Source organism: Bubalus kerabau, chromosome 8, assembly GCF_029407905.1.
Source record: "Bubalus kerabau isolate K-KA32 ecotype Philippines breed swamp buffalo chromosome 8, PCC_UOA_SB_1v2, whole genome shotgun sequence".
Taxonomy (NCBI): domain Eukaryota; kingdom Metazoa; phylum Chordata; class Mammalia; order Artiodactyla; family Bovidae; genus Bubalus; species Bubalus kerabau.
Genome location: NC_073631.1, coordinates 98,461,660 through 98,477,817, shown reverse-complemented (window position 1 = coordinate 98,477,817; position 16,158 = coordinate 98,461,660). Strand labels below are relative to the sequence as shown.

General features: G+C 36.9%; 1 protein-coding gene across 7 annotated transcripts in view; it reads right to left on the bottom strand.

Moving 5' to 3' along the window:
• Positions 1-16,158, bottom strand: part of MKLN1 (muskelin 1) — a 381,880-nt gene that overhangs the window by 96,898 nt on the left and 268,824 nt on the right. For all 7 annotated transcript variants that reach the window (XM_055590941.1, XM_055590940.1, XM_055590944.1 and 4 more), the window contains one exon: positions 836-913. In XM_055590941.1, the coding sequence (XP_055446916.1) occupies positions 836-913 (78 nt within the window). The remainder of the gene's footprint in view (positions 1-835; positions 914-16,158) is intronic.

Genomic DNA, 16,158 nt, shown 5'->3' with positions numbered 1-16,158 from the left:
GATTTGAGAGTTGGACTGTGAAGAAGGCTGAGCGCTGAAGAATTGATGCTTTTGAACTGTGGTGTTGGAGAAGACTCTTGAGGGTCCCTTGGACTGCAAGGAGATCCAACCAGTCCATTCTGAAGGAGATCAGCCCTGGGATTTCTTTGGAAGGAATGATGCTAAAGCTGAAACTCCAGTACTTTGGCCACCTCACGCGAAGAGTTGACTCATTGGAAAAGACTCTGATGCTGGGAGGGATTGGGAGCAGGAGGAAAAGGGGACGACAGAGGATGAGATGGCTGGATGGCATCACCAACTCGATGGACGTGAGTTGGAGTGAACTCCGGGAGTTGGTGATGGACAGGGAGGCCCAGCGTGCTGCGATTCATGGGGTCGCAAAGAGTCAGACACGACTGAGGGACTGAACTGAACTGAACACTAGTTTTTATTAGTATCTGGCTATTAAGTTCCACAGATTTAGAATGGTATGTCCCATTTCTACCTCTCACATAAGTCCTATGAGCTTTAGTGAGCAATTTTGCAGAATTTAAGGTTTTCTAGGGACACATGTTTGGCATTATAATACCATAACCTATAATTTTACAGAGTCTCTATATAAAAGCAGTTTGTGCTGCTATTCTGTGTAAATAATGCCCAACCTTCTGTTATAGCCATAAAACAAAAAGATTTAAAAGAAAAATTTAAGGTAATAAAATACCTCTGCCACCTTGCTGAGGAGCCTTTGTCTGTTTTTAAGCACCTGATTTTCATTAGTAGGGTACAGTGAAACTTGAGCACAAATGAACTGGAACATTAAAGCAAAAGCACCCACAACCTCGAAGGTCAGACTCACCTTTGGTGCTTTTGGGAATGATCTGACTCCATCGTGGCTTATATTCCTGCTGACTGATATACTGATTGAACAAGCCATCTGCAAGTATTAAAGGAGAAAGAATTACATCTCAGTAGCTTACACTTTTTATTATAGCAAAAAAGACCAAAATGTGGAAGCCTACATTAAAGAAAATCACTAATATGACACTAAAACAGCAGCACATTTTCATAAAATGTCACTTTAGTTTTTATGCTACCTCAAATATAAATAGCAAAATATAAGTTGACACGACCATGTACACAAATTTTTTCAGTGGCAGCTCATACTAAACTTACTAAGTTCTCCCCATTTTTGTACTATTATCCCAAAAATCTAGAAAAGGAAATGGGAGCTCCAACAACTTTGGACTAGGCCCTTGTATCTTCGGGAAAAAACAAAACTAGTCCTTTAAAGTGAAAATACCACTTTTACAGTTCAAGTATAAAATTGTAGAGAGATAAAAGTACCAGTAACTGTAATAGTATATTTATTGAACACTAAACATTAGAAACTGTGCTATCTTATCTGATTTAATTCTAAAATCAACTTTATGAATTACGCATTATCATCTTCATTTTATAGATGTGGAAATACGTACTCAAGAGTAATGAATGAATTTAATCCAAATAACAGAGTTCTTAAGTAGTCGGGCGAGGACTCATGTTTCAATATGCTTTACTTTCTTCATTTAATAAATTCTAAATCTCATTCTTAACAGTTGTTGTTACAGTACAGTAGCTAGTTATACTAGGTACTATGATGGTCTATACTAGGTACTATGATGGAGACTGAACTCCCCACATACATCCATTCTACTCCAAATTATTATCAAGTCCTAATCCTGTGCCCTTCAACAAAGATTAGTTTAAGAATGGTATGAAAGCAATCCCTGGCTACTGAATCATGAGGATCTCCTGGAGGGTGGGGTGGGGTGGGGTGGGGTGGGTTGCTTTAGGGAAATATTTTCTTACTTTTAAATGAATATACAGAGAAGGAAGGAAGAATCTACTTTTGTTCCCCTGGAAATGTTTATATCAACATGCAAATGTACATAACTGCTACATTCAAGAATGAAATCAACTCTGTAATGATGACAGGACAGAGAGAGAGAAAGAAACTGGATCACTGAATCCACTAACCATGAAATCTACCTTACCTCTGGACTTCTTGTTATATGATAAAACAACATTCCCTTACTTTTCAAACTAGGGTTTTCTTTTACATGAGCTCAAACAGATTATAATTTACAGAGTTACCTTTACTGTAAATTCTGTCATTTGACTCTGATTTCAATTTGAATAAAGGATTTCCTTTCGCTTCATTTAGCCACTGAAAGCAAATACTTTTGCAAAGAACTTATAAAGAAAACTGTCTGTTCTCTCTGACTTGTATACTTGCCAAAGACTGTGTAATTTACAGAACCTCCCTAATCTCTTTCTTTTCTGGGCAATTATGAAGCTCAATTGCTACCACACCCTTCAGCTTTCAAGTCCTTTCATATGGCTTTGAGAAGAAAAGCTCTATCTCATAAACTCAACTAGTTTCTTTTTCTTTGCTTGTGGACTTTAAAAAATTATTGCAAAAAGTAAGCTCTCTCCTTCTTAAATAAGCACTCATAAATTAGCATTTATATTTTAAATATTAAAGTAAGGGGAACAAATAGATTTACAGCATGTTTTATTGAGTGTTTCTATCAATATTATCTACTCCCATAGGTTTTCATGACAATTCTTGTCCATCCAGTCTATTCTGGTCAATAGTATTTTCCCATTACAAGAGTGGGAAATCTTTTGTATTCCGGACAAAATGTTGTGGCGCTCCTACTAACAATAATGATAAGATGATAATAAATATAATAATTACAAATTCAGAAATAAAACAGTACATTTTAGTTCATTTTGTGAAAGGCACATAAAAGTTAAATGATCCTGTTTACGGTTTGTCTTACAAACCGTAAACAGGGCAAGATAAAATTATTTAAGATAAATAATGATTTTAAAATATTCTACATAATGGCTAACTGAAGAGGAGAGAGAGGAAAAAGTAAAAGATGGAACTATACAGAGATAAAGAGAAAACTGAGGGAGATAAGAAAACGGCAGAAAAATACAAAGCAACAATAGAGACAATTAGAAAAGTAATAAATTTTCTGTTTTTGTGTGTGTTAGTCACTCAGTCATGTCCGACTCTTTGTGACCCCATGGGCTGTAGTCCACCAGGCTCCTCTGTCCATGGAATTCTCCAGGCATGAATACTGGAATGGGTTGCTGTTCCCTTATCCAGGGGATCTTCCCCACCGAGGGATCGAACCCGGGTCTCCTGCATTGCAGGCAGATTCTTTACCATGTGAGCCACCAATGAAGCCCAGGCCAACACAGGAGACATAAGAGATGCAGGTTCGATCCCTGGGTCGGGAAGACCCCTGAAGGAGGGCATAGCAACCCACTCTAGTATTCTTGCCTGGAGAATCCCATGGACAGAGGAGACTGGCAGGCTACAGTCCACAGGGCTGCAAAGTGTCACACAAGACTGAAGCGACATAGCACGCAATTGTCATATTACCTAAGTCTCCAACAGTAATTTGTTACAGGACTTTTGATAAGTCAAAAAAGTTCCTCATCTTGTAAAATTGGTGTTTAAGAGTTGGACAGAGCCTGAGGTTCCTTCCAAATTCTGCCATTCTAGGATTCCATCACTGTTAGAACCAATATATTTATTTACTCCAACTGTGTGTGTCTGGCTGATTCCACCTTATGTTCACCTTAGAAAAGTCTCCATCTCCTCTTTCTCCTAAAAGTCTTCTGTGACTATTCTGAAAAAGAAATCACAATCCACTGGGGGAAATTCTTCTAACAGCTCCTAAAGTAGTGATCATAGGAACAGTTATAATCAGATGAAGGACTTCCTGATCTTTAAAGTCATTCTGAACACTGGAGGTAAAATTCTGTTTCTTCAACCAATCCTTCTATTCTCACTCTTAACTAACTTGAAAAGCTTACAAATAAATACTTTATCCATCAAGGGCTTCATAATTTCTCTTCTATCAAACACAACTGTCTTATGAAAATATTGTCAGGAATTTTTCAAAGTAAAAAAAGCAATTCTCTAAACAATTCTTATGTAATTTTGTAAAATCAATTTGTAAATACCACACACACACAGAAAAACACACAGTGACATACATCAAAAACGTAAAAGTGACATTCTTTGATTGGCAGGAGTAGGATAATTTTGATTTTGGGTTTTGCCTTTGTATTTATTTGTTTCCCACTCGCTCTTTTTTTGCATTGAGCATGATTACTATCAGAAGAAAAGCCACAAAACAACTAGATAGGTGGATTTTTTCCCATAACTTGGGGAGAATTTTGCAACATACTGTTACTACCAATATAAACCATTTTCACATTTACTTTGTTACCCCTGAAATGTCTCTTCTTCAAGGCTCACTAGACATATTCAGTTTCTACAAGCAGTGCTTTGTACATTGACATTAGCTTGTTTTAACAAGGACAAAGAGACCTAAGTATGCACAAAGGATTTATACTCAGGCATACAGATGAACTTATTTCCAAAATTTAAATATTAAGTACTCCAAACTTAAAATCAGATGTTATGATGATTTTACTCTAGATAGATACAGTTAACCTTCTTTTGAATAATGACAGTTAACAGTATAACATCAGAGATGCTCAGTATATAATAAATGCTTAGAATGGAAAAAAGAGCAAGAGGTGGAGGGACTTTCCTAGCCACATGGCTGACATTTCCTTTGAGTCATCTTACTGTTACTAAGTTCCTTACATTTCAACAAACTGTTCATAAAACTCCTACTTCCAATGAAGTCAATTTCTAGTACATGATGGCTCCCTGACAAGTCACACCATCTTGCAAAGCAGTCAAGCAAATATTTAAAAAAACATTGTTTGGGGAACTTTTTAATTTGCCTTCCTCTATCTCAAATAAATCCCTTTTCTCTTCACTAGTCTAAAGGTCACACAGTTCTCCTTGGTATCTCTTATTCATTCTTAGAGACTATCAGAAAACTTGAAGTTACTTCAAAATAGAATTATCAAACCTGGAAGCAACTCTTTAAAAATATCTTACCAAAGAAGAGTTGACTTTTATTGCATACTTACTGTGTGCAAGACACCAGAAAGGTTAACTCATTTACTCTTTAAAATAAATCTGCTGCGTCACTTCAGTCGTGTCCAACTCTGCACAACCCCACAGACGGCAGCCCACCAGGCTCCCCCGTCCCTGGGATTCTCCAGGCAAGAACACTGGAGTGGGTTGCCATTTCCTTCTCCAATGCATGAAAGTGAAAAGTGAAAGTGAAGTCGCTCAGTGGTATCCAACTCTTTTAGCGACCCCATGGACTGTAGCCTACCAGGCTCCTCCGTCCATGGGATTTTCCAGGCAAGAGTACTGGAGTGGGGTGCCACTGCCTTCTCCGAAAATAAATCTATGCCATGGTTATTACTAATTATTGCAAAGTTTAGAAAATCAAGGTTCAGAGAAATTAGCAAGCCCAAAGAATCTAAACAAAAAGGTAAAAAGTCCAATTCCAAAGTCTAAAGTATTTTCAACTCTTTATAGAGAGCATGTAACTAAAAATAAACACACACATATAACACAAATAATAGTTTTTAAATTATACTCTCAGATTAAACACTGTAATAAAATACACAACAATGTACCTACTCAATAACACTTGAAAAAAAACAAGAGTCTGGGCAACAAAACTCACCACACCAGATCATTCTACTGCAATACTAAATGTTCTAATAAAAGAGGGATCAGTTCAGTTCAGTTCAGTTGCTCAGTTGTGTCCAACTCTTTGCGACCCCATGAATAACAGCACGCCAGGCCTCCCTGTCCATCACCAACTCCCTGAGTTCACTCAAACTCACGTCCATCGAGTCGTGATGGCATCGGTGATGCCATCCAGCCATCTCATCCTCTGTCGTCCCCTTCTCCTCCTGCCCCCAATCCCTCCCTGCATCAGAGTCTTTTCCAATGAGTCAACTCATCACATGAGGTGGCCAAAGTACTGGAGTTTCAGCTTCAGCATCATTCCCTCCAAAGAACACCCAAGACTGATCTCCTCTAGAATGGATTGGTTGGATCTCCTTGCAGTCCAAGGGACTCTCAAGAGTCTTCTCCAACACCACAGTTAAAAGCATCAAATCTTCAGCGCTCAGCTTTCTTCACAGTCCAACTCTCACATCCATACATGACTACTGGAAAAACCATAACCTTGACTAGACGGACCTTTGTTGGCAAAGTAATGTCTCTGCTTTTGAATATGCTTTCTAGGTTGGTCATAACTTTCCTTCTGAGGAGTAAGCGTCTTTTAATTTCATGGCTGCAATCACCATCTGCAGTGATTTTGGAGATCCCCTCAAAAAAAGTCTGACACTGTTTCCCCAACTATTTCCCATGAAGTGATGGGACCAGATGCCAGGATCTTAGTTTTCTGAATGTTAAGCTTTAAGCCAACTTTTTCACTCTCCACTTTCACTTTCATCAAGAGGCTTTTTAGTTCCTCTGCACTTTCTGCCGTAAGGATGGTGTCATCTGCATATCTGAGGTTATTGATATTGATTCCAGCTTGTGCTTCTTCCAGCCCAGCGTTTCTCATGATGTACTCTGCACAGAAGTTAAATAAGCAGGGTGACAATATACAGCCTTGACATACTCCTTTTCCTATTTGGAACCAGTCTGTTGTTCCATGTCCAGTTCTAACTGCTGCTTCCTGACCTGCATATAGGTTTCTCAAGAGGCAGGTCAGGTGGTCTGGTATTCCCATCTCTTTCAGAATTTTCCACAGTTTATTGTGATCCACACAGTCAAAGGCTTTGGCATAGTCAATAAAGCAGAAATAGATGTTTTTCTGGAACTCTCTTGTTTTTTCAATGATCCAGCAGATGTTGGCAATTTCATCTGTGGTTCCTCTGCCTTTTCTAAAACCAGCTTGAACATCTGGAAGTTCACAGTTCACGCACTGTTGAAGCCTGGCTTGGAGAATTTTGAGCATTACTTTACTAGCATGTGAGATGAGTGCAACTGTGCAGTAGTTTGAGCATTCTTTGGTATTGCCTTTCTTTGGGATTGGAATGAAAACTGACATTTTCCAGTCCTGTGGCCACTGCTGAGTTTTCCAAATTTGCTGGCATATTGAGTGCAGCACTTTCACAGCATCATCTTTCAGGATTTGAAATAGCTCAACTGGAATTCCATCACCTCCACTAGCTTTGTTCATAGTGATGCTTTCTAAGGCCCACTTGACTTCACATTCCAGGATGTCTGGCTCTAGGTGAATGATCACACCATCGTGATTATCTGGGTCATGAAGATCTTTTTTGTACAGTTCTTCTGTGTATTCTTGCCACCTCTTCTTGATATCTTCTGCTTCTGTTAGGTCCATACCATTTCTGTCCTTTATCGAGCCCATTGTTCCCTTGGTGTCTCTAATTTTCTTGAAGAGATCTCTAGTCTTTCCCATTCTGTTGTTTTCCTCTATTTCTTTGCATTGATCGCTGAGGAAGACTTTCTTATCTCTCCTTGTTATTCTTTGGAACTCTGCATTCAGATGCTTATATCTTTCCTTTTCTCCTTTGCTTTTTGCTTCTCTTCTTTTCACAGCTATTTGTAAGGCCTCCCCAGACAGCCACATTGCTTTTTTGCATTTCTTTTCCATGGGGATGGTCTTGATCCCTGTCTCCTGTACCATGTCACGAACTTCCGTCCATAGTTCATCAGGCACTCTGTCTATCAGATCTAGGCCCTTAAATCTATTTCTCACTTCCACTGGATAATCATAAGGGATTTGATTTAGGTCATACCTGAATGGTCTAGTGGTTTTCCCTGCTTTCTTCAATTTAAGTGTGAATTTGGCAATAAGGAGTTCATGATCTGAGCCACAGTCAGCTCCCGGTCTTGTTTTTGCTGACTGTATAGAGCTTCTCCATCTTTGGCTGCAAAGAATATAATCAATCTGATTTCGGTGTTGACCATCTGGTGATGTCCATGTGTAGAGTCTTCTCTTGTGTTTTTGGAATAGAGTGTTTGCTATGACCAGTGCATTCTCTTGGCAAAACTCTATTAGCCTTTTAGAATAGTTCAATTATGTCACATTAATTACAATTTAAAGGAAAAAATGTAATCTCACTCTTAAATAAAAGACCTATTGGACACTGAGGCTCAAGTTTACTTATGTTTCATTTTCTCTCTGCAACACTGGTTTGCCACTACTCCAGATCACTTTCTTATCTGTACTATTCATGTGAGTTGGAAGTTGTTTCAGAAAACAAATGTGGTTAGTTGATAAGCTAACTGTTCTACCAAAAACTAAAACTAAAACCAAACCAAACTCAACCACAACACTTCTTTTGGAGAAATCATGGGTTACCATAAGACATAAAAGCTAGAAACATAATTCCAGCTCTCTCATACCTCTCCACATTCAACTCTAAATTCTTGTACTTTCATTTTGTAATATTAAACTATCTCATGACTCAAAATTTTAAAATTACTTAAAATGTTAAATTTTGCAGAGAAACACAATAAATTAAAGATTACCCTCATTTATTAGAATACATATTATTGCCTACTGCCAGAGAAACTGGGTTATCATTAAATAGTCCAGATCAGATCTGAAGCAAATTGTATTTAGTAGCTATTTTCAATGAAATAACATGCTTAAGAATCTTCTTTCATGTCCTCAAAAAGAAGAACAGTAATATAAAGTTTAATATACTGTTTTCTTGGTGAAAAGTCATTTCAAACCCATAGGAGACATGCTAAAGAGACTTTATTTTTTAATAGAATAAGTTAAAATTTTTGATATTAAACAGTCATAAGCCTGAAATACTTGAGGTGATCAATACAAATGCTACAAACATTATTAAAGCAGGATAAAGATGCGACTTCCTGGCCGTCCAGTGATTAAGATGTCACTCTTCCACTACGGGAGGCATACATTTGCTCCCTGTTCAGGGAACTAAGATCCCGCATTAAAAAATAGAAAATAACAAAAAGGCAGGATAAAGATTTTTTCAAAATATATTGCTTTCAGTTCCTTGTTTTAATGTTAAAGAACTCCTTTCAATATCTAATAACAAATGAAAAGTTTACACCTCTGCTGCCCAAATAATTTCCCCATGTTTCCCAAATTTCTAATTCTAGAAAGGTCTTGCTTAGTTAATAAGCCTTTTGTCTGGTATATTTACTTGTATATATTCTAAATGATTGAACACAAACAACTGAGCTTTCTACTGAAACAATGACATTCTCATCTACAAAACTATGAAAACAACTGTTATACTATTTTAAAAGTCTCCAAAACAAAAAAAAAGTACAGCATTTAAATGTCTAAGAACTGCTGCTGCTGCTGCTGCTAAGTCGCTTCAGTCGTGTCCGACTCTGGGTGACCCCATAGACGGCAGCCCACCAGGCTCCCCCGTCCCTGGGATTCTCCAGGCAAGAACACTGGAGTGGGTTGCCATTTCCTTCTCCAAAGCATGAAAGTGAAAAGTGAAAGTGAAATCCATGGGATTTTCCAGGCAAGAGTACTGGAGTGGGGTGCCATTACCTTCTCCGAAATATACACTAATAAAAACTAATTAAAAAAAAAAAGACATGAATGAACAGGACTTGGGGAAACTAGTCATGTTTCAGGAAGCAGTCTGGTGGAAAAAAAAGAGAGAGAGATTTTGCATTAGGAGTACTGTTGAGAAGAAACAATGTCCCAAGAGAAAAGCAATACCATAAGAAAAAATTTTTCTATTCTAGAACACAGTCCTAAGAGCCTATTTAAAACAGGAAAAATTTATTTCTTTCAAAGATTACTAAATGTCAAAAACAAGCAATTCAAGATTTTTATAAAGATGTAAAAAGGAAAAGGAAGAAAAAATTTTGAAGTGGCAAAAAAATCTGATTCAACATCAAAATGTAGTCATGTAATAGATGAAAATGGCCAAATACTTTTCCATGAATATAAAAAAGTAAGAAACTCTATTATACAATATTAGCACAATTAGAGATACACACAGAAAACAGAGATACAAAGATAAGGTATGAAAACAAAGGTAAATAAAACATGAATGTCAGAGTTGAAGGAAAAAAGGAAGGAAAAGAAGAATACATAACAGAAATGAAGATCAAAGTAAGAAAGAAAACAACAATATAGTAATGGAAACGAGATAAAAATATTAGAGAAGCTTAAAAAATTAAACATAAATGTGCAATTAAAATGAGAAAATGAAAGAAATGAAAGATAGACAGGCAATGTACCTTTAACTTGAAAGAAAACCAAAATACATAATAGTTAACAGGGTCACCATACTGGAGCTGCCCTATTTATATAATTATAAAATAATCTAAAACAAAGGTATAGCTAATATACTTGTATATTTAAACAGCCACAGGAAAAAAGACAGACTGCAGCTAAAAAAGCAATCGTTGAAACTGCCAATAATGAAAACTGATAACAGTGAAATGATACCCAAAATGTACTTGAAGAAAATAATTGTCAATCTAGAATTCTATGTAAGTTAAATGTTAGTCACTCAGTCATGTCTGACTCTTTGGGACCCCCTGGACCACACCCTGCCAGGCTTCTCTGTCCATGGAATTTCCCAGGCAAGAATACTGGAGTGGGTTGCCATTTTCTCTAGAATTCTATACCCAGTAAAATATCTTTTGAGAAAAGAGGCAAATTTTCAATCAAACAAAAACTGAGTTAATCTTCATTAGAAGAAATTCTAAAGGATGTGCTTAAGGCAGAAGGAATATGATCTTAGATATAAAGTCAAAGATTCAAATGGCAATGAACAGCAAAAAAAAAATCAGTAAAATTTGATAAAATTAATGGATACTATAAAATCAAGATTAGTAATGTCTTCTAGGATCTTTGAACATAGTATGAAAATAAAGAACAACAGCATATGAGCTGGAATGTAAGTAGATGGGAGTTGAAAATCTATTACGTTCTTGTACTAATAAATTTTGTTAAGTATTTATATTTGTAGTCATTTACAGATTCACCATAAAAAAATATAAACAGGCTGCACTACTTCCAAATAAATAAATAAAAAATAGAAAGGTTAAAAGTTTAAAAAAATAAGAGACAAGAACCAAAGAGAAGAAATAAAGGACATTACAAAATTTTTCAGTAAAATGGTAGGATTAAACTCATATATTTACCAGTAATTCAATCAAGTAAGTAAATTAATGTTCAAATCAAAAGAAGACAGATTTAAAAAAAAAAAAAAAAAAACAACTAAATTTATAGGAGATACATCTCTGAAAAAAGGATACAGAAAGCTTGAAATTAAAACATGGAGATAGATATGCTATGTAAACACTTACCAAATAAAGGCAGTTATATTAATGTAAGACAATCTATGCCTTAATGTAAAAACATTACTAGAGATAAAAATATACTTTAATACAAAAGTTTTCATCCAAAATTAAAAAATTAAAAATTTGTGTGCATCTAGTAATATAGCTTCAAAATATACCAAGCAAAAGCTGACAGATGTATATGAAGAGAGAGTTCCATAATCATAGTTGGAAGTGTTAACACATTTTTCTTAGTAATTGAGAGAATCAGATAGAAAACCTTACTAGGAAAGCAGACTTACACAACATGATAAGAAAACGAGACTAACTGGACTTAGATAAAACATTGCACCAACAACTAAAGAATTGGATTTTGTCCAAGTGCACATAATATGTTTATAAAAATGGAAAAAGTAGGCAATATGGTTAAGTCTTCTCAAATTCTGAAGAACTGGAATGTGCAAAATATGTACTCTGACCACTATGCATTTAGTTAGATAGAAGTAACAAAGAAAAGAGCCAGAAAACCTTTATGTATTTGGAAATTAAACTATATTTCTTATATAACTATGACTCACAAAAGAGCAGTATCATTTCCTAATGAAATTAATGAACTGGATAAAAATGAAAACAATTCATAGCACAATTAAAAAATAAGAAGAGGGAAATTTATGTCCTTAAATGCATATAACAGGAAAATAACAAAGTCTGAAAATTAAAAAGCTAAGTATCCATCTCAGTAAATTATAAAAAGCATATTAACCTCAAAGAGAAAAAGAAGACAATATTAAACACAGAGTATAAGTCAAGGACATAAAAGTTAACATAAAGAATCAACAAACCAGTTGGTTCTCTCAAAAGATAAACTTATGGTAAAAATAATGAATTGGGGAGGGAGAAATAATTCATAAATAATAAATATTAGCACATTTTAAGAAATCCTACAAACATTAAACAGATAATGGGGGGTATTAGGTACAGTTTCATGCTAGTAAGTTTGAAATTTTAGGTGATCTTATTAAACCTCAACCAACCAACCAAACAACTCTGAATAGTCTTATAAAGTTCAAAGAAATTGAACTGGTAACCTAAAACTATTCCTGAAAGTAAATCTCAAGCACAGATGGTTAAATGATAAATTCAACCAAGCATATGAGAAAGAAATAATTCACATCTTACATTTATTCAGAAAACAGGAAGACAAGGTTAAATCCTAAACATTTTATGTGAATTAGTCTAATAGGTATTGGTCTAATTAGGTATGTCATGAAAGCATAAAATATGTAGATACTACCCTATCCATATTTATATAGGCATAAGACTCTATAAAATATAGGAGATCAAACCAGTCAATCCTAAAGGAAATCAGTCCTGAATATTCATTAGAAGGACTGATGCTGAAGCTGAAGCTCCAATACTTTGGCCACCTGATGCAAAGAGCAAACTCACAGGAAAAGATCCTGATGCTGGGAAAAATTGAAGGCAGGAAGAGAAGGGGACAACAGAGGATGAGATGATTGGATGGCACCACCAACTCAATGGACATGAGTCTGAGCAAGCTCCAGGAGCTGTGAAGGACAGGGAAGCCTGGCGTGCTGCAGTCCATGGGGTTGCAAAGAGTCGGACACGACTGAGCAACTGAACAACAAAAAGGGAAGTTTCTAGGCAAACAGGAAGTCTATTAAAGAAATAAATACAGACCAACATTTTCTTAAAATACAGACTATACTTGAAGAAGAGCATACTAATACATCAAATATACTAAAAGTAGTTTTTGTTACCTCCACCATAAGAAGTCTGAAAAATGCTTTGGATTCCCTAGACTTTCTTATGATCAGGCAGGAACTTCTTACCCTTCTCTACTATGTTTTTAATGGAGCACAAGCCAAAAAACTTTGCAGTGTTTACTTCCTTATTTGTCCAACAAATCATCATCAGTTAAGTCAGCAGCAAACTGAATAACCCTGGAAGGAATGTTTATTAACTAAACACTGTTCCAGGCCAGTGAAGTGTACAAAAAGTATGACTTGGCTTTAAGTCTCAAGCATGCTGCTGTTAAGTCGCTTCAGTCGTGTCCGACTCTGTGCGACCCCAGAGACGGCAGCCCACCAGGCTCCCCAGTCCCTGGGATTCTCCAGGCAAGAACACTGGAGTGGGTTGCCATTTCCTTCTCCAATGCATGAAAATGAAAGGTGAAAGTGAAGTCGCTCAGTCTTCTGAAGTGTCCAACTCTTCGCGACCCCATGGACTGCAGCCCAACAGGCTCCTCTGTCCATGGGATTTTCCAGGCAAGAGTACTGGAGTAGGGTGCCAAAGTCTCAAGCATAGTTACTACCAATTTCCCTAAACCTGGTTCCTTCCTGGAGTCAGAAGGATAAGTTAACTGTCTGCAAGAGCAGAGTTACACATGATTTTAACAACTTCTCTTAAATGTCTATTGCTAAACAGGCAGTTCTAAAACCTGTTTTTAGCTAATTACATAAAATTGCTGGTGGGTCTGTTGTTTACCTTAACAAAATATTAAATGCCATAAAAAGACTTACAACATAAATTTACTTGTGCCTTCACCTACAAAGTTAAAAAATATAAACTAATTCTCAGAAATGGTATACATACATATATATACACACATACATATATACTTTCATTAGTGGGATTTTGATTATAAGAGATTATTACATATGTTCTATTTGTATATACTCCAAAGTATATTCTATTTAAACACAGTAATCATTTATTTGAAAGTATCATCATCAATTAGATAAACAGTAACAATGCATAAGGTTGAGAGGCAGGTTTGTTATTATTACACAGTGGAGCTGGGAGCAATTCATTTTAACTTAACTTTAAATTTATAAACTCAAAGGCGGCACTGGTTCTGTTTCTCTAACTGTAAAATATTCAACCAAATCCTAAAGGAAATCAGTCCTGAATATTCACTGGAAGGACTGATGCTAAAGCTGAAGCTCCAATACTTTGGCCACCTGATGTGAAGAGCTGACTCACTGGAAAAGACCCTGACGGCTGGGAGAGACTCAAGGTGAGAGAAGAAGGGGACGACAGAGGATGAGATGGTTGGATGGCATCACCAACTCAATGGACATGAGTTTGAGCAAGCTCCGGGAGCTGGTGATGGACAGGGAAGCCTGGCGTGCTGCAGTCCATGGGGTTGCAAAGAATCGGACACGACTGTGTGACTGAACAAGAACAACAAATGTGATAAGTGAGTGTCTAATAATAATGAAAGATAGTGATAAGATTAAAATATATGAAAAGAGCACCAGGAAAGTTTACTATTCTTTGTTTCTATTAAAGCAATAGGATTTCTATACAACTTTGCATCATTTCACAAGTTTTATACTGAGCATTAAGCTTTTTCACTTACAGTGCTTCTGACTCCAAATGTGTGGGTTTTCTCCTTACACCAACCATTTCTCCAATTCTCTGACTCCCACTTGATATCCAACAGAGATTCAATTCAATTCTGACAGTATCTACCAGGAGTTAGTGTCAGATCTCATAAATTAAAGGACTTAGTCTGACAAGACTATCCTCACTTCAAATTCCAATCGCAAATTCCATGCCACTGGTCCTCGTGACCTACCAGCTGTAAACCGGGGTTTCCCACAGCATCCTTCAGAGTCAACGAGTCTAGAGTAACCACGTAATTTAGGAAAGCACTTTAGTTACTATCACTGGTTTATTATAAAGGATTCAAATCTGAAACAGCCAAATGGAAGAAAAATGTAGGGCAAAGTACGAGGGTGGGGGGTGTGTGTGTGTGACTGGAAGTGTGTATAGCTTCGTGTGTGTGTGTGACTGGAAGTGTGTGTTTGTGTACCTTCCATACCCTTCATGCTACGCTCCCTAGCACCTCAATGTGTTCCTCAAACTGAAGTAATCTGAACCCCACTGTTCTGGGCTTTTGGGCAAGATACCATCAGGTGGGGATGACTGATTAAAACACGGTTTTAGGTGACTGAACACCATCTTTGACTCTGCTTCTCTCCCCAGAGATCAGGGATGGGGCTGAATCACATGGTTTGATTTTTATGGAGATCTGAAGCTACCTAGGGACTTCAGCACCAGTCATCTCAGCATACAAAAGACACATCACTCTGAAGATCCCAAGGGTTTTAGGAGTTGTGTGCCAGGAAACAGAAAAGACCAAATACTTATTTTTCATTATAACACAAGCATCTACTCTGTACTCTGTTACTATGACAGTTAAATTTTTTAAAAGCATGCTACTCTATACAATAAGAACACAGTTCCTTAAATAACAAAATACAAGACATTAAATATTTAATTGGTATCATCCTCCAAAACAATTACCTTGGGAGATTATATTGTTAGGGGAAACACACACCCTGGTCAGGCACCATAGTAACCATCTGCATGAGTTATTTTACAACAGGAGGTCCCAGTAAAGAACATGGAATTAATATACCTACCACTCTTTCCCGGAAGAGTTCGGGAAAGACCATGTGTTCGTCAAAAGACCATGTGTCCCACCATCTCCCAGAATTCTCGCTGGCATCTATCTTGGCTGAGCAATGCGTGTGCCCCCAGGAAGGACTCTAAGTCGAAATGATTGGCCAGAGACAACCCAGAAACTAATCCCATCACAATAAAACCTGAGACTGCGAGCCACATGGCAGAGCAGTTCTCCTGGGTTCCCTTATCCTACTGCTCTCTGCCTGGGCGCCCCTTCCCAATAAAGTCTCTTGCGCTGTTGGCACATGTGTCTCCTGGGATAGTTCATTTTCCAGTGTTAGACAAGAGCCCACTCTCAGGCCCTGGAAGGGGTTCTCCTTTCTGCAACAATATTATGCTCTAACATTCACATTTCTTTCAGAGTCAGATCACAGGCTAGCCAAGAAAATTAGCAATTATGTAGCATTCACATCACACAGACAATGTTTCCAATACAAATCTCTTCATTACCAACTATATCA